The following is a 20436-nucleotide window of genomic DNA, read 5'->3' on the forward strand; positions in this document are numbered from 1 at the left end:
GTGTTTTGTCCAGCACTTTCTGAAGTGTTCGATCCTGATATAGGAGCAGTTCCGAATGAACTGGTCGTCTGAGACCTATTTATACCCCCACCAATGGTACCGCCGGATACAAATCCAGACAAAGTTGGTCCCCTGATACTTGAACTGCTATTGAAACCTTAACTATTATGAGGGTTTGATGAAACAACAACAAAATTACTCTTCATTTGTGCCATCATACCAGTTTTCAGATAACTTACAGCAGCATTCTGACTTTAAACAGCCTGGGAAGAATCATTACTTGATTACGGATTATATCCAATGCCCAAACCGTAATCAACTCCACGCACACCTCGACCACCCCCACCACCACCCCTTCCTCTGCCTTTCTTCCCTCCTGCATGTTATATAGCATACATCACTTCAGAGTTCAAGGGGCTTTCATAAATGCAATAAACATGAATTATCTTGGAAAAACATATAAAGAAATGGTGATTAACTTTTTGTCATCTGCCTTAGATTTTGTCACTTCACAAAAGCTTAAACAAAGCTTTACTTGCATTCAAAGTTACATGGAATCATATCACATACATAACAACTACATTGTATGTCAAAGAGAATCGTACCTCCTTTTCTTGCATCACGCTTGGACCTAAATCTCTCATCCTATTTATAGACAAAGCAAGTATCAATACACCATTATCATACACATAGATCAAATCTACAGATTTCAAGAATGGAGAACTTGTTAAGTGTTTAAGATAGTGCCATTAGTTATAGCATTGTTGCTTGAAACTAGAATACAACATAGAAGACGACCCAAATTGAAGCAAAAATGGGGTGTTGCCTATCACTTTCTATTAACTTTAGTGAAAGGCTAAAATCCATTGGCTACAAAATAATCACATTCTAAAAATTATTAATCAAATCTAGAATGAACTTGGCCGATTTTACAGGCCAACGACCTTGCCCGTTAGAATGTCTATTTTTTGCCTGTGTTGTGCGTCCAAAGCCTCCACAAAAGCGTCGGAATGGTATGGCCTGCCCATAACATCCTCCAAATACCTCTTTGCCTTAACCAAAGACAATTTTCTAATGGCAAAAGTTGTTTCCCTTGTGTTCTATAAAACAATAATCGGGTATGAGAATCATCGAAGACAACCAACATAAAAAAAACACCCGAAAATACATCATAAAACCGATACTTTGACAGTTCATAAAAGTAGACCAACCAAACATCAAAACACACCACCAACAATAACAACTAAGCAAACTCATTCTTAAATCATAGCTAATTCAAAAACTAACTTATTTATGAAGGATCATGAAATGTTGTATCCTTTAATGATTCTTATGTTACCAATAACAATTCATTAATTTCTCGAAATCTTATTCGTATCTGAACGTAATAAAAAACATCCATTTGTAGAGAACTACAGACGCTAAAACTACAACTAAGAATTGCTCGACATCAATAACGGCAAAGACTAAATTTGCTTAATTACCTTGGAGGGTCAACTGCTGAGCAGTTTAACTTGGATATTACTTTTTTTTCCAAATCATTCACTAATTTCTCTAAATTCTTGTACAAGGCAGAGTAATTTCCACTTGTGTTCTCTCCAACATAGTCATCAATACTGCAACAGTCAATGAAACTCCAAAATACATTGATTTAAACCATAACAATTAAATAAATAAGAGAGCAAAAGAGAAGATAGTTACTCAATTTCAAGGTGAAAGGGTTGAGAACTGTTCTCAGTCAAAGTCTCGACAAGCAATTTTTTATTCATAACCAGACATTTCACCAAAACTTTCTTCGACCCTTTCTCGAGATTGGTATAGACAAACACGTAATGGTCTTCGAATTCGTTCCAATTATCGATTCCTACCTCGTATAAAAACCAAAAATGTTTTTAAGGAATTGAAAAAGTAATAGTAGCAATCAAATTAGAAAGAGAAGAAAAGCGAATACCAGTAGAGGTAGAAGAGAAAACGTTGTCACCCAAAACAGCAGGCCCAGTGGCAGTGAGGACGAAACCGACCGAAAGAAACGTCGCATGAACGACGAACGCAACCTTGTCGTGGTCGTTCCTAAAAGAAGAAGAATGAAACAACTCTCTCCGTAAAGCTCCAAAGAAAACTAACGGAGAGAAGCAAGATAACGGGAAGCTCTCGCCAAATCGAAGAAGATGCAATGTTTTTGTTTGTAGAAGCAAGCTAACGGGGAGAAGGGTATTTTAGCCAAGGGGGACGGGAATGTTAAAATACCTAAGGAAGCTGAGGGATTAACATTCCCAGTAAAACAGGGGGGAAAACTACTGTTGGTATTCAATATTTACCCTTACTTGAGAATAACATCCATCCAAACATGGGTAAGTTAAAAAGGGAAAAAAAGATTCCTGTCAGGAATATTTTAATCCGTGAACCAAACGGGGCCTTAGGATTTGCCAAAATCCTATCTAACTTTTTGGCCAAATACCTTCATTCTTTCTTATTAGACCGGGTAAATTATTAATTTAGAAAAAACATAGAGCTTATATTATTAAAAAAATATAATATTAAACATACAATTGCTAAGTGATTGGGTTTTTTTTAATTTCATTAGTTTAATTTAATATATAAAATTAATAATAATTTAATTTTATTACCATTTTGAAAAGTAACTTCTTGTTGTTTACACTCCACCGATACAAAAAACCACATGCTTAGGTTGATATAGATTGTTTGAAGTTTTTACTGGTTATGGGATATAATTGAAGTTTCAAGTCATCCACCAAGTTAGATAAGCCATTATACTTTCCTTTATAATTTGCAGAACTGAGTGTTTGAGATATACTGAGGAGGTCATATCCTTTGTTTTTTGTGGATGTATGAAACAAGAACATTAGATCTCGAACTTATTGCTTGTCATTTGATTTTTTTCTTTTCTCATTTATCTAGATTTCTTTTCCGATTTGTATGATATTGATCTAAAAAATATATAAAAAAATGTAACCGGAAGATGCAAATATCGAAAGATGCAAAGCCTTCACAAACAAAAAACCTTTCATTTTATTCAACCAAAGTCGATAATTTGTGTCATTCAACATATTCATCTTGCTCGTGTTAATTTCCATAATTATTTTAAGCAATAATCAAGCTTTGATACCAGTTTGTTGGGAAAAAACTGAACAATCGAACATAAGTGGAATCATAATTAGTGTTCTTTTTCTCCGTATAACTCTGCAAAAAATTATGGGAACAACTATAACACAAAATATATTCTCTAGCAACACTGCTCAACCAAAATCAACCAATGCAACCACAATGCAAATAAATCGAGACATTGATATTTTTACGCGAAAAACCCTCTAAATAAAAAACCACGCGACTTTAGAGTCCAATCAAAAGCTCCACTATCATCAAAAGTTCAACTACAAGATCACAATATTAAGCCTATAATAAGCATTCAACTCCAAATTGTAACATCCCAAAAACCAAGTAGTGACTAAATTATAAGAGTTTGGAACTTTGAGTCTAATTTCGATAAATTTTAAAAGTTTAAGGATTTATTTGAAAATTAATTGAGTAGGATTAATCAGTAAATAATGGAAGTTGGAAGGTCATTATGGTCATTTAACAAGTAAATGAATTAAAAATTCATGCATGGTGGGTTATTTATCCACGTGGATGTAAGGAGAAGGAAATATCAGACATCTCTAGACTCTCTTCGTCCTTTCCATTCTTTTCTGTGAGCTCCATAGCAAGGTAAGAATTTTTCTAATGGATTATTATTTGCACTTTAGTGATGTTTTTTTATCATTGGGGTGTTAAGAAAGATTAAGGAAACTTAAGGTGGTCTAAAACTAAAAGATATACAAGTTATGAGTGAATTAGTAAATGGGTTTTTAAGTGAATTTGTGGAAAATAATGAGTTAAGGAATTTTGAAGATATATTTGACTTGTCATAAGTTGAGATAAGAAGTATCATGTGTGAGAAATGAGTTTAGAAAACATTGAAAGTTTAGTAAAATTCTTAAATTCAAGAGTTATAGTGAGATATTGAAGGTGATGAAGTGTTATGGTGCTAAAAGATTGTTTAAGTATGTATAGATGAGTTAAAAGACATAAAAATAGTTAAATAAGTAGAGTTTGGGTAAAGTGTTGATAATTTACGGGTTAAGAAGCATATTCTGGATTGGTAGTATTGGTACTGGTTGAGAAAGTACCGATACTACAAGGCAAAATATGTGTTAATTATGCGTAGGGTATCGATACTGCATGAATAGTATCGATACCATAAGGCAATAGTGGGATAAAATGTAACACCCCCAACCCGTACCCGACCCGGATACGAGTCCGAGGTGTCACATTGACTTTTCAAACTTTGACTCTTGACAAAATTCAAAGAAAATTTAAAACTTTCCTTAGAGTAAAAGCAGTTTAGTTACATAATTTGACCACAATAACAAAAATCGATCAGAACATATTTAACTCAATCAATTATTACATGCCAACTATATTCAAAATAACAAAAATCATTTAACTCATCTATTTTCTGATCTGAAATCTTGTAAGGGAGATGTTGACCTGTACTGCTCCTCACAGCTTCCATATTCACTTTATGTAACCTGCGTGTGAAACACTCACACGCTAAGTCGATGACTTAGTGAGGCATAAAGGAAACACATCTAATGAAATTCATACCCACTAATCATGCATGGCTGTTTTATGCTATCAAATTATACAACTCATTTACATATACATCAACATATATTCATGTATATTATGTAACAGATACCATAACCCCTATCACACATATATCATATCATGCACACATCATATCACAAATCATATACATATATCACATACATTGTTCTCATATCACCAAGACATATATGCACTTCTACCATGTCACGAAAAATACACATATCATTATATCAATTTTATGTTCTCTTTTCAAAGCCCATGTACACATGTGAGAACTATAGATATGTGAGTCTATAGAGGTTGTGCACTATGCTGTCACCACAACTCGTATAATTGCACCGAAGTGCCACGTAGAATTGTACCGGAGTGCCGCGTAGAATTGCACCGTAGTGCCATATAATAATGTCCATAAGGACTACATATCATTCCTTAAGAATCATATATATATATACTAGGGATCAAGTATGTGTCTCACCAGACTTCACACATGTTCCAAAGAATACATATATGTCCCGAAGGACCATATATCATTCCTTAAGAATCATATACATATGCCAAGGATCAAGTATGTGTCTCACCAGACTTCACACATGTTCCAAAGAATACATATATGTCCCGAAAGACCGCATAGACCCTCAACTCTTGGCATACCAACTATACCCCTAGCTCTCAAGACACATAACATGAACATTTTCTTTTATACTTATCATTTCACATAACACATAATTCAATTACTCATAGAACATTTTCATATGAGCCACATTTACATGTCACATAGCTTATATACTTTCTCACGTAGTTACATAGATCCATATCATATAACATATATCCCAAAGTGCACATAATCACATATATCATATTATATAGCTTAGATCATTTCTCAGATATTCATATAAACATACATATCATATCTTGTTCACATATGATCATATATGCTTCATATAACACATAGAAACACCTAGAACCCTTTCTCATAGCTTATATCAATTTTCAGAGTCCTTTCATATTACCTGATGACATATATCATATAGATATATAATAACGGATATCATATTATCTACCTTATGCTCTATTTATTTGTATTCCCTTAGATTATAAATTATGTCGTATTTCTAAACATATATCATTTAATAGTATTTTTATTTAGGTACTAATTTAATCCCTTTACTTAATTTAATTTCATATATTCATTATAATCTTTTCATATAGCTCCATTATACTAATTCTCATAATAGTCATACCACTAGGTACTTGTCCAACTCATGTTTCCATTATGCATATACTGTTACCCATGTTTACCTAGTTCATATCACTTCTTATAAACTCACTTTCATCATATTTTCTTATTATTACATATTTTATCTCATAACCATGTATCCACATAGTCTTATATTTCATTATCATATTACATATATTTGTTCTCCTATGACTCTTAATAAACATCTATTTCTATTTCCCTACATCTCTCGACTTATCTTCTATATTCCTATAATTTCATAACTTATTTTATATCATTTTCCCCTTTTACTCACATAAACCATCTATTTATTTAGTTCAATTTCTCATGACTTCCACAATACTCTTTAATAAAACTTTGTAGCTTTTCACTTTAATACATAAACCATAGTTTCCTTTAATTTATCAATCTTCTCTATATAACTTATGTATCCTTATTTATGCCCTCGAATTCATACTATTCTCTTAGAGTCTCCTAACATTTCTCGTATAATCACTTATACCATATCATATGACTTATACTTGATTATCTTATTCTCTCATGTTCATTTCATTTCTTATGACTCTATCATATAACTTATTCTATGTTCTTCCATTATTACATAATAAAGTCTTACATAAATCATATAGTATATACAAAGCATATCATTATCTTTAGTCATGCATACATACAATCAATGTAATACATATAATCACATATAGTTATAACCAACACATAATCATGTCTATGACTTCATGCATATTACTCTAGGAAATAGACTCATTGCAAGTCTTATTTCCATTAAACACTACATGTCACTAGTATGCACTCACCTTGGCCTCACTAGTCAATTCCAATCTCTTATCTTTCCCTTGATCGATCTTACTTGCCAAATGTTCCGGAATTGCTTTACACGCAGAATCTACATAAATGTACATTTTGAGGCAATCATTAGATACCTATACCTTGTAATTTGATACCAGCAACTTAAACGAACTTATTAAACCAATATTTACAATTTTCCTTTAGGGGGAATCGGTTCCCTACTAAGGGGGTATCGATTCCCTCATGACATTCTGGAAATTTTTGTTCGTTTGAAGGGGTATCGGTTCCCCTTGAATGGGTACCGATTCCCCTTGCCCAGAAATCATATTTTTAGCTCGAAAATCACTTCATTTTCAGCTTAACACTTCATATATCATCCCCTTTTTATTCTTAACTCTAGTACACATACTTAAACCAATCTATATTCATTTATTTCATCTTAAACCTCAAAATCCTATCTTCCATATGTAATTCAAGAATCATACCAAATTTTTTATATGTTCTAAATCCAATTCTATCACTCCAAATCTCTTAATTTAACCATTGACAAGTCAAATTTAACTTCTAATTTAAGAAATAAACTTTATTCCAAGATTTCATTTGTAAACTCTAAATCTTTAATCTCTCCTAACTCCACCATCCTTTGCTTTTAAGATGATTTAAGCTTTCCTTAAGCTTAGTTATCATCTAATAATTAAAACCCAACCTTAAAATCAACAATTCAATTATAAACAAAGAAGCTTACCTTTGGCTCTTGGCTTCCACGTGAAGAAGAAGAAGAAAGGAGAAGTGAACTCTGGAGAATTCTCTCCCTTTCCACGTAAATTTATAATCCCATTTTTAATTCATTTCTTGGTCAATTGACCCTTTTGCCCTTTATTTCCTTAATATTACTAAATAACCTTCATCATATATATCAAATAATCATTGAACTATTTCATTCTTATACTTTAGTCACCAAATTCTGAAACTTTACAATTTGGTCACTAACCCGGTATTGCGGATGTTACAAATCTCCCCTCCTTTTTAAGAAAATTCGTCCTCGAATTTTCACTGGACATCTTGATAGAAACATATCTTCTAAAGTTCTCATGTTGCTTCATTTAATTAATCTTTCTTGTCATAATCAGAAACTTACTTTTCAATCCTTTAGCTTTTCAATTACCTTTTTCCTTTATATATATATATATATATATATATATGTCACTTATCACTTAACAACAACCAGCAACTTCATCCATTTTCATCAATCAACATCATAAATCCATCTCTAATTACCTTATAATAATAACCAAATTCGTTTCCATCATCATTTAACCAAGAACACGACCTTAAATCTTCTTTAAATATGATTCAACATACACTTTATAAAATCTTTTCACCTCACCAATCCCTCTTTTCTCACTTGTATATCCAAAATTATCACCTACACTTCCATATAACCTTTATCGTGTCTGATCCTTTAACTCAATCCCATTTCATTTCTTTATTCCATTCTTCCTTTATTTATTCCTTATACACAAATCATATCTTTCATTTCATGTTCACATACTCTTGTCTTATCACCTATATTCATCGCTATATATCAATCTTCATTGCATCCTTATAATTTTGATAACCTATTTCTTATACTTGTATTCTCATTTCTTAAAATTCCATGGAAATACTTATATCCTTTTCTACATCATAGCTATCTGATCAAAATACCCAACTATATTCAGATTCACATCATAATTGATTAACTCAACTTTACCTTTTATTCCAATCTTATAACTCTATCACTTTTATTCTGACAGTTAATCAATAACATCTGTCCAAACTAGAACACAACCCTAATCAACCAATCACATACATCATTTCCAATCGAAATTGTCTCAAAATTCGTTCACTTAACTTGTCAATTTCACCTCCATTCTCATACATCCTATAATTTCCGTTGTTCAACTGAACATTCTGACTTACTTTGTCTTATAAACTGATTATCGATATACCCATTCCTAAACTCTTCTTATCAATCCTCAGCTTTACTCAAATATATCAATCCTTATTCCCTTTACTATACCACAGTATTATGATCCAAATATACAATTGTATCCAGATCCATTTCATATTTGGTTGTCTTATCATGACAACATCTCAAAATATCAAATTTTATACCTTTTCCATCACATAATCTGGTTAGCCAACGCTAACTCTTTCCATCCAAAATACAAACCCTTATTCTATCCACATTCTTATTAATACACAGTACTATTCCTTTATTTCAAACTCATCAACTCTGACTGTATATATCTTATATGCTTGTCACTGATGCACTTATTCTCGAACTTTCCACAAATTCTAACCACATCCTTAGATCTTTTAACATCCTTATGGTGACACTTGCTCACCATATTATATCTTATCCACATAATAACAAAACTATTCTATATCGTGTTTCCGATTCAAAACAATGAAAACTTTCTATCATTATTCAGATATGATTTCAGCTTTCTAAAATCAACTTTTGATCTTACTAGGCATTTCCTGAGGTGTCCGCTCTTCATCCTGCCTGGCCAGGGCAGGTGAATAGCTATCACAATCAGGAATATCACCTTTCACTTACTTCGAAATTATCACGATCGGATTTCTACTGTATTAAACTATTCTTATTCTATTAGCAAGACAACATACTCCTTACACTATCAGATCAGAAATTTTTTTCACTCTATGTTGGCATGTACACATTTTATGACACTTTGGACTTCGGTTTATGCCGAGAATCGGCTAAACCTTAGCTCTGATACCATTAAATATAACACCCCCAACCCGTACCTGACCCGGATACGAGTCCGAGGTGTCACATTGACTTTTCAAACTTCGACTCTTGACAAAATTCAAAGAAATTTAAAACTTTCCTTAGAGTAAAAGCAGTTTAGTTACATAATTTGACCACAATAACAAAAATCGATCAGAACATATTTAACTCAATCAATTAGTACATGTCAACTATATTCAAAATAACAAAAATCATTTAACTCATCTATTTTCTGATCTGAAATCTTGTAAGGGAGATGCTGACCTGTACTGCTCCTCACAGCTTCCATATTCACTTTCTGTAACCTGCGTGTGAAACACTCACACGCTATGTCGATGACTTAGTGAGGCATAAAGGAAACACATCTAATGGAATTCATACCCACTAATCATACATGACTGTTTTATGCTATCAAATTATACAACTCATTTACATATACATCAACATATATTCATGTATATTATGTAACAGATACCATAACCTCTATCACACATATATCATATCATGCACACATCATATCACAAATCATATACATATATCACATACATTGTTCTCATATCACAAAGACATATATGCACTTCTACCATGTCACGAAAAATACACATATCATTATATCAAATTATGTTCTCTTTTTAAAGCCCATGTACACATGTGAGAACTATAGATATGTGATTCTATAGAGGTTGTGCACTATGCTGTCACCACAGCTCGTATAATTGCACCGAAGTTCCACATAGAATTGCACCGGAGTGCCGCGTAGAATTGCACCGTAGTGCCATATAATAATGTCCATAAGGACTACATATAATTCCTTAAGAATCATATATATATACTAGGGATCAAGTATGTGTCTCACCAGACTTCACACATGTTCCAAAGAATACATATATGTCCCGAAGGACCACATATAATTCCTTAAGAATCATATACATATGCCAAGGATCAAGTATGTGTCTCACCAGACTTCACACATGTTCCAAAGAATACATATATGTCCCGAAAGACCGCGTAGACCCTCAACTCTTGGCATGCCAACTATACCCCTAGCTCTCAAGACACATAACATGGGCATTTTCTTTTATACTTATCATTTCACATAAACATAGTTCAATTACTCATAGAACATATGAGTCACATTTACATGCACATAGCTTATATACTTTCTCACGTAGTTATAGATCCATATCATATTACATACATATATCATATCATATAACATTAGATCATTTCTCAGATATTCATATCATATACATAAATATCATATCTTGTTCACATATGATCATATATGCTTCATATAACACATAGAAACACCTAGAACCCTTTCTCATATCTTATATCAATTTTCAGAGTCCTTTCATATTACCTGATGACATCTATCATATAGATATATAATAACGGATATCATATTATCTACCTTATGCTCTATTTATTTGTATTCCCTTAGATTATAAATTATGTCGTATTTCTAAACATATATCATTTAATAGTATTTTTATTTAGGTACTAATTTAATCTCTTTACTTAATTCAATTTCATATATTCATTATAATCTTTTCATATAGCTCCATTATACTAATTCTCATAATAATCATACCACTAGGTACTTGTCCAACTCATGTTTCCATTATGCATATACTGTTACCCATGTTTACCTAGTTCATATCACTTCTTATAAACTCACTTTCATCATATTTTCTTATTATTACATATTTTATCTCATAACCATGTATCCACATAGTCTTATATTTCATTATCATATTACATATATTTGTTCTCCTATGACTCTTAATAAACATCTATTTCTATTTCCCTACATCTCTCGATTTCTATATTCCTATAATTTCATAACTTATTTTATATCATTTTCCCCTTTTACTCACATAAACCATCTATTTATTTAGTTCAATTTCTCATGACTTCCACAATACTCTTTAATAAAACTTTGTAGCTTTTCACTTTAATACATAAACCATAGTTTCCTTTAATTTATCAATCTTCTCTATATAACTTATGTATCCTTATTTATGCCCTCGAATTCATACTATTCTCTTAGAGTCTCCTAACATTTCTCGTATAATCACTTATACCATATCATATGACTTATACTTGATTATCTTATTCTCTCATGTTCATTTCATTTCTTATGACTCTATCATATAACTTATTCTATGTTCTTCCATTATTACATAATAAAGTCTTACATAAATCATATAGCATATACAAAGCATATCATTATCTTTAGTCATGCATACATACAATCAATGTAATACATATAATCACATATAGTTATAACCAACACATAATCATGTCTATGACTTCATGCATATTACTCTAGGAAATAGACTCATTGCAAGTCTTATTTCCATTAAACACTACATGTCACTAGTATGCACTCACCTTGGCCTCACTAGTCAATTCCAATCTCTTATCTTTCCCTTGATCGATCTTACTTGCCAAATGTTCTGGAATTGCTTTACGCGCAATCTACATAAATGTACATTTGAGGCAATCATTAGATACCTACACCTTGTAATTTGATACCAGCAACTTAAACAAACTTATTAAACCAATATTTACAATTTTCCTTTAGGGGAATCGGTTCCCTACTAAGGGGTATCGATTCCTCATGACATTCTGGAAATTTTTGTTCGTTTAAAGGGATATCGGTTCCCCTTGAATGGGTATCGATTCCCCTTGCCCAGAAATCATATTTTTAGCTCGAAAATCACTTCATTTTCAGCTCAACACTTCATATATCATCCCCTTTTTCATTCTTAACTCTAGTACACATACTTAAACCAATCTATATTCATTTATTTCATCTTAAACCTCAAAATCCTATCTTCCATATGTAATTCAAGAATCATACCAAATTTTCTATATGTTCTAAATCCAATTCTATCACTCCAAATCTCTTAATTTAACCATTGACAAGTCAAATTTAACTTCCAATTTAAGAAATGAACTTTATTCCAAGATTTCATTTGTAAACTCTAAATCTTTAATCTCTTCTAACTCCACCATCCTTTGCATTTAAGATGATTTAAGCTTTCCTTAAGCTTAGTTATCATCTAATAATTAAAACCCAACCTTAAAATCAACAATTCAATTATAAACAAAGAAGCTTACCTTTGGCTCTTGGCTTCCACGTGAAGAAGAAGAAGAAAGGAGAAGAGAACTATGGAGAATTCTCTCCCTTTCCACGTGCATTTATAATCCCATTTTTAATTCATTTCTTGGTCAATTGACCCTTTTGCCCTTTATTTCTTTTAATAATTACTAAATAACCTTCATCATATATATCCAATAATCATTGAACTATTTCATTCTTATACTTTAGTCACCAAATTCTGAAACTTTACAATTTGGTCACTAACCCGGTATTGCGGATGTTACATAAAAACTTCATTGGGTATCGATACTAAAGTGATAGTATCGGTACCATGGGTATCGATACCAATAGGGAGGTATTGATACCATTCTTGCAATGAAATTACAAGATTTCGATTGGGTATCGATACCGTCGGATGATATCGATACTACAAGCATGAAGGTACTACTTAAATTGGAAATAAGAAATTAATGCTTTGTTTAGTTTATATTAGTAAGAATCTTTTCGAATAATTCAATTCTGATATTTATTAGATCGTGTATTCGTGTAGATATCGATCTAAAGCAAAGTTCGGACAGACCATCAAAGTAGGATTTACTGAGAGAGCGATAAGAGATTTGTATCGACTAGTAAGGCCAAGGTGAGTACATGACATTAAGTATAAGTTATATTAGGGAATTAAGACTTGCAACGAGTCTAATTCCGATATTAGATTACCTGAGTACCCGTATACAAACATGTAGTGATATGATGTCTATGTGTACATGAGTATATGCATATATCTAGATGTTAAGCGCTTCTCTATATATGATATATGTGAATGCATGTATGTGTGTGATAAATTATGTGACTATGAGCTCTGTGTGATAATAAGTTATATGATTATATGATCACAAGAGATAAGACATATGACAAGAAATATGTGAAAGTGATCTACGTGATTATATGTCTATATGAATATAAAAATTTGTGATATGATATATATGATAATGAGATATAAAGACTCTACGAGAATATTACATGATATATGTGATAAGAAGCTATGAGTTTATAGGCCTATGTGACATGAATGTGTAAATATGTGACAAACATAAATCATATTGCCCATGTTACGTGATAAGAGAGCTAGGGGTATAGTTGACATGCCAAGAGTCGAGGGTTCTATGTGGTCATTCGGGATATATATGTAATCCTTTGGAACATATATGTGGTTCTTTGGGACACATATTTGGTCCTTTGGAATATATATGTGATCCTTAAGGAGTTGTCTTTCGGGACATCTATGTGGTCCTTCAGGACATATATATGGTCCTTCGGGACATTTCTATGTGGTCATTCGGGACAAAATTTTATATGCCCCTAGTGGAACCTTATACGAGTTGTGGTGACAGCATATGTGCACAACCTCTATGTACTCACATATCTTTAGTTCTCAAAAGTGTACATGGGCTATTAAAAGACATAGTATAAATAAAGTGTATGTGATGTTATGTGTGTTTCTTGGTGCAATGTATTATATGCTTTGTATAAATGATAAGTATAAGATTATATGATAAACGAGATTAATGAATTAATGATAAGAATGTTAATAAATGATAATAATGATATGTGTGCATATAAGCCTTGTGTTGTATGATATGTACATGCATTCGTTAAGTAGTTATAGTTTCTATTATTTGTTTATATGTTTCATTAAGTCTGTGACTTATCGTGTGAGTGTTTCAATCTTAGGATCTGAGAGGTTTAAAAGCCAAGATAGGTAGCGGAGACAACATAGCATCATCGAAGATCAGATCAGAAAAAATTTATCAGTATGTTCTTTGTTGTATCATATAACGTTGGCATGTACTTAACTGATGAAATTGTATAAGCTCTAAACATTTTTTGTAAACTTTTTGAGTTGATATATGTAAATTATTTAGTATGATTAAATTAAGTTTGAATTTTCTTCTATTTTATATAATTAAATGATTTAAAAGATCGATGTGATATTTCGAATTCATATTCGGGTCTGATACAAATTGGGGGTATTACACAAACAACATGTAATCTTTAACAAAAGAGAAGAAATGGGAGAAAATCACCATAAACGTAGCTGCTGAAAATTGGTGTTTCCCATTGCTATAGGGCTCATATGAAAAATCCAACCATACAAATTCAAGAACACCAAGTCACCTTGCTGCTGTTCAAAAATTATCTCAATTGAATTACGGATATACCTCCGATCGAAAAGTTAATCATTGCTACACCAATCTTGAGAAATTCTGTTTCTTCTGCTCTCTCATTCAAGCAAATCTGATTTTCTGCTGAAAATATCGCCCCCCAAAACACATAAAAGCCAAAAGTAAAATATGCTTTATACCAAAGTCAAAGGGAGCATTAAATTGGTAAACTTTCAAACAAATAAAACAACAATATGCCAAACACCCATATTTTTTATGGGTTCACGGGTTAGTGGGTTTACCCTCATAGTGGGCCCACACCCAACACAAAATTGGGATATCTTTTTCGGGGCAGTAGTTTGGAATTTGTGGCTGCAGAGGATTTCTACTGTTTTTGAGACGCTTAGTAGTGACAACAGACCTTTGATAGATCGTTAGACATTCAAAAAAGATTACATTCAGTGCCATTCAAGCGGGTGTTGTCGAGGGAGTTTCTCAGGGTATTTTGATGCGAAGAGTAGGTGTGTGGAGTCCTTCGAGGGATTGGTTCAAGATGAATTCGGACGGTGCTCGGATCAATGAATCCGGAATTGCTTCTTGTGGGGGTGTTATAAGGAATTCCGATGGTGATTGGATTCGCAGTCTCGATAAATTTATAGGCATTTGCTCGATTGTTGAAGCTGAGTTATGGGGAGTGTTGTTTGGACTGAAGTGTGCTTGGGAGATGGGGTTGCCTTAAGTGATCGTTGAATGTGATAGTTTGGATGCTATTCGGTTAGTGAAGCAGTACAAAGATAATCAACAACGTTCTTTGATTGTATCTCATATTACATGCTATCTCCAAAGAAACTGAAGAGTAGAAATTCAACATGTTAATCGTGAAAGGAACAAGATTGCAGATGGCATGGCTAAGTTGGCCATTTGATATATATATAAATATTATTAGATAAGGACATTTGATCTAAACTTGTTGGGTCTTGATCCAATCTAACTGATCAAATATATTTTTAATCAGATTTAAATCGAGTTTACGACAAAATCAGATAAAATTTAGGTTTTGAGTGAAAAATTCGACTTGCTCCAAGATAATATTATAATAATTATTCTTGACCTAACTACAAAGATGATGAATCGATTTTTTTTTTCTTTTCTTGGCCTGCCGCTCTATTTTTGTGAATAACGTTTAGAATGATTGATGAATCAAAAAATACCAATTGAACTTATTATTTCAATTGATATTTTTGCTTATCCCCGTCTCGTTTAAAAATTGAAACTTAGGTAAGTGCTTTATAAACATATGTATAAAAAGAACATATTTCATTTAGCCCCTTCATGCCTACTATAACTAGTTATTTCGGTTTTTTACTAGCGGCTTTAATTATAACCTCAGCTTTATTTATTGGTCTGAGTAAAATACGACTTATTTGAAAATTAATTGAATGAACGAACAATTCATAAAAACAACGCTTTCTGTCCTATTCCATATATTCTATAATATTCTATAATTCCTTACCGTGTTAATTATCAATTATTAGTTATTGATATTCAGGGCTCCAAAGAAACTGAAGAGTAGAAATTCAACATGTTAATCGTGAAAGGAACAAGATTGCAGATGGCATGGCTAAGTTGGCCATTTGATATATATATAAATATTATTAGACAAGGACATTTGATCTAAACTTGTTGGGTCTTGATCCAATCTAACTCGATCAAATATATTTTTATTCAGATTTAAATCGAGTTTAAGGAAAAATCAGATAAAATTTAGGTTTTGAGTGAAAAATTCGACTTGCTCCAAGATAATATTATAATAATTATTATTATATTTAGAGATAATTGTAATAATGTATTTATGCTATTTTCAATTAGATTATCTTATCTAATGTAGATAGAATGTATATATAGGTTGAGTTATGTGCGAATTTTAATATGGATTATCAAATTAAATTTAGATTAGATGAAACTCTCTTAAACTTGAATCGAAACAAATACAAGTACACTAGTTTAATTTTCAAATTAAATTCATGTAATAAAAAGGGTAAAATATACATTTAGTACATAAACTATCAATTTTGATATATTTCATTTCTAAACTTTTAATTTTTTTAAAAATCATACCTTACATTTAATTTTTGTTTTATTTTAGCCTCGTGTCGTTAAAAATTTAACACATTTAGTACCCAAAATATCAATTTTGGCCTGTTTTAATACCTAAACTTTCAAAAAAAATTCAAAACCTAAAGTTAAATTTGAATGGATACTAAAATGAAATAAAAACTAAACTTTAGGTATTTTTGGGAACAATATTGAAAGCTTGGGTGCTAAAACGGATGAAACTGATAATTTAGTTACTAAACGCGTAATTTTCGCTAAAAAAAATCAACCGACCTTCCCTTCACTATTGCCATAGAATTTCCCTCAAAATTTTCTTCTTACTCGCGCTAATATTTTCAGTTTCATTTTAAGGAAAATTAATTCCGAATTCCTTTGATCCCTGGATTTTGGAATATTCCTCTCTAAATATTCATTGTTAACTATTTGTTTCCATAATCAAAATCATCAAATCAAATCCTTTCACTTTTATTTACCACAGAGATCAATTAATGGAGAAAAACACTAGCTGTTCTTTCTCCAATTTGTCTTCAAATCTCGGAATCTCTTGCTTCATCGCCTTCATCGCAATTATCTTAGTCCGAGTTATTTATGTCATTTACGGAACCGGCAAGCCGCTAAGCAAAAGATCTCCGCAGCAGGCTCTCAGCACTCTCATTGTTTTAGGTTCAGGTGAGCTTCAAACTTATTTCCTTATTTGACTCTCAAATTCACGATGTTTGATTATGATTTCTCGGTATAGGAGGACACACGGCGGAGATGATTAATCTCTTGTTAGTTTTGCAAAAGGATCGGTTTACGCCGAGGTTTTATATCGCCGCTTCTACTGATAATATGAGTCTTCAGAAAGCTCACGTGCTGGAGAATTCTTGGGCTGATTCGGTAAAATTGGATGCTTAACATTTTTATTATGTTCTTGCTTGATATTAAGATTTTGTTTATTGCATTTTTCTTCATTTGGTTTCAATTTGTTCACTGTGAATTTTTGTTCTTGGGAGTACATTTTGTATATCTTTATTTAGTGAAATTCCGTTGAATTGTTATTTGTTAACTTAACGATTTTGATATTCGTTTTATTACTTCCCCCTTGCATGTGAATGTTGTTCATTTTCTTTGTACAGTTTACAGTAAAATTAGTTTCTTCTTTTATTGGAATTGTTGTTAATATCACGATTGATTTGTATAGTTAACCTATGTTATAAAGGAGATCCTAATTGCAGACCCTGAAGTATGATATATTGGACAATCTAGGCTAACTGCTGTCTAAACAATTAGATCCGATAATATCTTGCCGACATAAGAATCTTTTTCATGTATTATTCAAAATCTTTTGGCTGCTTTGTTTTTTAAATTCCATTGGCTGATTTCACAAGTTGGTAGTTAGTTTTTTTCCTAATCTTTTCTACTATTATCAGTTTGTAAAATGTAAAGTTGAAAAATGAGTTCGACATTTGACAATGAACTGCTTACATAGATGTGCTAATAATTATTAAGAAGTAGAACTGTGTTTCATAACCATTTTCCTGTTTTTCTGGTCAAATAAGGGGTTTCCTTAAATTTATTTCAACAGCAAAGTGGAGTCAAGGGAATCTCTGCAGAATTTATGCAAATCTATAGAAGCAGGGAAGTTGGTCAGTCATATGTAACCTCTGTTTGGACAACTTTAGTTGCCACGGTTCATGCATTGTGGCTGATGATTAAAATCAGACCTCAAGTGGTATTTTCCTGTTTCTGTCGTGTTTAACTTTTTTTCCTTCAATTTTGTTACATTTACTAAAAAACTGATGCTAGAAATGAAACTTCTTGTTATAAACTTTAATTGCAGGTTCTTTGCAATGGCCCTGGTACTTGTTTTCCTCTATGTGTGATTGCTTTCATTTTCAAGGTTTGTTTGTTTGCCTTTGAAGCCATTTTATTTTGTATTGCCTTTTTCTCTATCATAAAACTGATGGAAATTTTTCCACCAAAGAAAAAATAAGATGATAAAGTTAAATGCTTCTACATCTAAGAAAATTGGAGTTGGCCATTATTTGTAATTTTTTCTTTCAGGTGATTGGGATTAGATGGTCATCCATATTTTATGTTGAGAGCATTGCAAGAGTAAAAAAGCTCTCTTTAAGTGGTCTGTTGCTTTACAAGCTACAGATTGCAGACCAGTTCTTTGTGCAATGGCCACAGCTGCAGAGAAAATACCCTCGAGCTCATTATGTTGGTTGCCTGATGTAGTGAATTGAGTCTGCTGCTGATGGGTACTCGAACTTAACCTTATAGGTTCTCTTTTCTTTCTTTTTCAGACAAATATTGTATTCTGCATTCTAAAGTTTCTTTTCACTTCCTCTTGATTAGGATTTAGTATTTCCTGGTTTGGTTGGATTGTTTACTGCAACATGATCTAACATAGACCTTAATATTTGGTCAAAAGGAAAAAGTGATAGAATGTGATATGGTTGTCTTGAATTGTTGATACTAACTCTGTTGCACATTGACAAAGTCATGTTAGATAATAAACTACCAGCAGGTCGTTTCACAACCTGGATATTAAGTCCTTAACTTCTTTTGGAAAATAACTTCTCAGGAGTGATTTCTGGTTAAACATTTCAAAAACCTTTGCATGTATTTCTCCGTTTAGAAGCTTTTTGGATGATAGTTGTGTGAGTGAAAGAATCAAGGCACATCAAGCCGACTCTGGCAGTGCATGGTACATGAATGCATATTTCCTTTTGAAGACTTTGGTGTTCTGAACCAGTTATCAAATATCAGGCCATAGTTAGTAGAACTAGAGAATTGATTATAAAAAGAGGTAACTTTTGTGAATGAAAATGTTGATAGCGGAAGGTGTAAAAGTCCAATAGAATAACACAATATACTGCTTGCCCATTTGCAGTACAACTTTTAGGTTGGTGAGAGGTAACGAAAAGGAATGAGAATTGCGAATTCTGCAATTTGCACAATTGTTGTTACATATGATATTCCCACCTTTGTCGTGGTATAGTCGTCCCATGAGTGAATGCTGACTGGTCAAATATTACAAAGCATCATTACATGATGATGAGATCACCACTTATGGTTTCCGGGTAAAGTGATCGTCAGTTTCTTGCTATTCAGCCACTGAGGTGAGTTTTCTTTATTTATTGAACTGTCGGGTATCATTACTAATGTGCCAAATGAGCCTTGCTTAGCTTCAAAGGGAATGAGTCATCTGTGCTTGCGAGTTGGATTTTGGGAGGTATAAAAAGTTGTTTAACTGTGAAGATTAATTTAATTTTAGGAAGTACAAATTCTTTTAGGTTCTAAATTGGTTGCTTAATCTCAATATTTACAGATAAAATCATATGCTTCATGCAATTCGTGGGTTGATTGACCATTTGTTTTCTTTGGTAATGGTGACAGTACATAAGCTATAGCATCATTATTCTTTCCGATACACCTTGAAACACATTGCTTTTACCAGAGGAAGCTTTTAAAGCTTCGCTATTGACATTTATGTTGTGTTCACTCTTAGACTCTTGATCATCAAGATATTGCTTCCATGGCAATTTCGTGG

General features: G+C 32.3%; 1 protein-coding gene across 3 annotated transcripts; it reads left to right on the forward strand.

The window, feature by feature from the left end:
- Positions 1-17288: 17288 nt before the first annotated feature.
- Positions 17289-19227, forward strand: LOC120137428 (UDP-N-acetylglucosamine transferase subunit ALG14 homolog). Of its 3 annotated transcripts, none has more exons than XM_039153178.1 (5): positions 17289-17564; positions 17635-17774; positions 18463-18609; positions 18718-18777; positions 19038-19227. In XM_039153178.1, the coding sequence occupies exons 1-5, from the start codon at positions 17384-17386 to the stop codon at positions 19116-19118; spliced, it is 609 nt and encodes a 202-aa protein (XP_039009109.1). In that variant the 5' UTR covers positions 17289-17383; the 3' UTR covers positions 19119-19227. The 3 variants fall into 3 exon arrangements, with proteins under 3 accessions (XP_039009109.1, XP_039009108.1, XP_039009107.1); XM_039153177.1 differs by having other exon boundaries at positions 17299-17564; positions 18466-18609; positions 18942-19227; XM_039153176.1 differs by having other exon boundaries at positions 17329-17564; positions 18942-19227.
- The last annotated feature ends 1209 nt before the right edge of the window (positions 19228-20436 follow it).

The sequence above is a fragment of the Hibiscus syriacus genome, unplaced genomic scaffold (assembly GCF_006381635.1).
Source record: "Hibiscus syriacus cultivar Baekdansim isolate YM2019G1 unplaced genomic scaffold, ASM638163v2 tig00110670_pilon, whole genome shotgun sequence".
Taxonomy (NCBI): Eukaryota; Viridiplantae; Streptophyta; class Magnoliopsida; order Malvales; family Malvaceae; genus Hibiscus; species Hibiscus syriacus.

Coding starts and splice junctions, on each gene's coding strand:
- LOC120137428 (XM_039153176.1), top strand. CDS start 17,384: ATGGAGAAAAACACTAGCTGTTCTTTCTCCAATTTGTCTTCAAATCTC. Junction 17,775..18,462: donor AGAATTCTTGGGCTGATTCG/GTAAAATTGGAT, acceptor TTATTTCAACAG/CAAAGTGGAGTCAAGGGAAT. Junction 18,610..18,717: donor TTAAAATCAGACCTCAAGTG/GTATTTTCCTGT, acceptor CTTTAATTGCAG/GTTCTTTGCAATGGCCCTGG.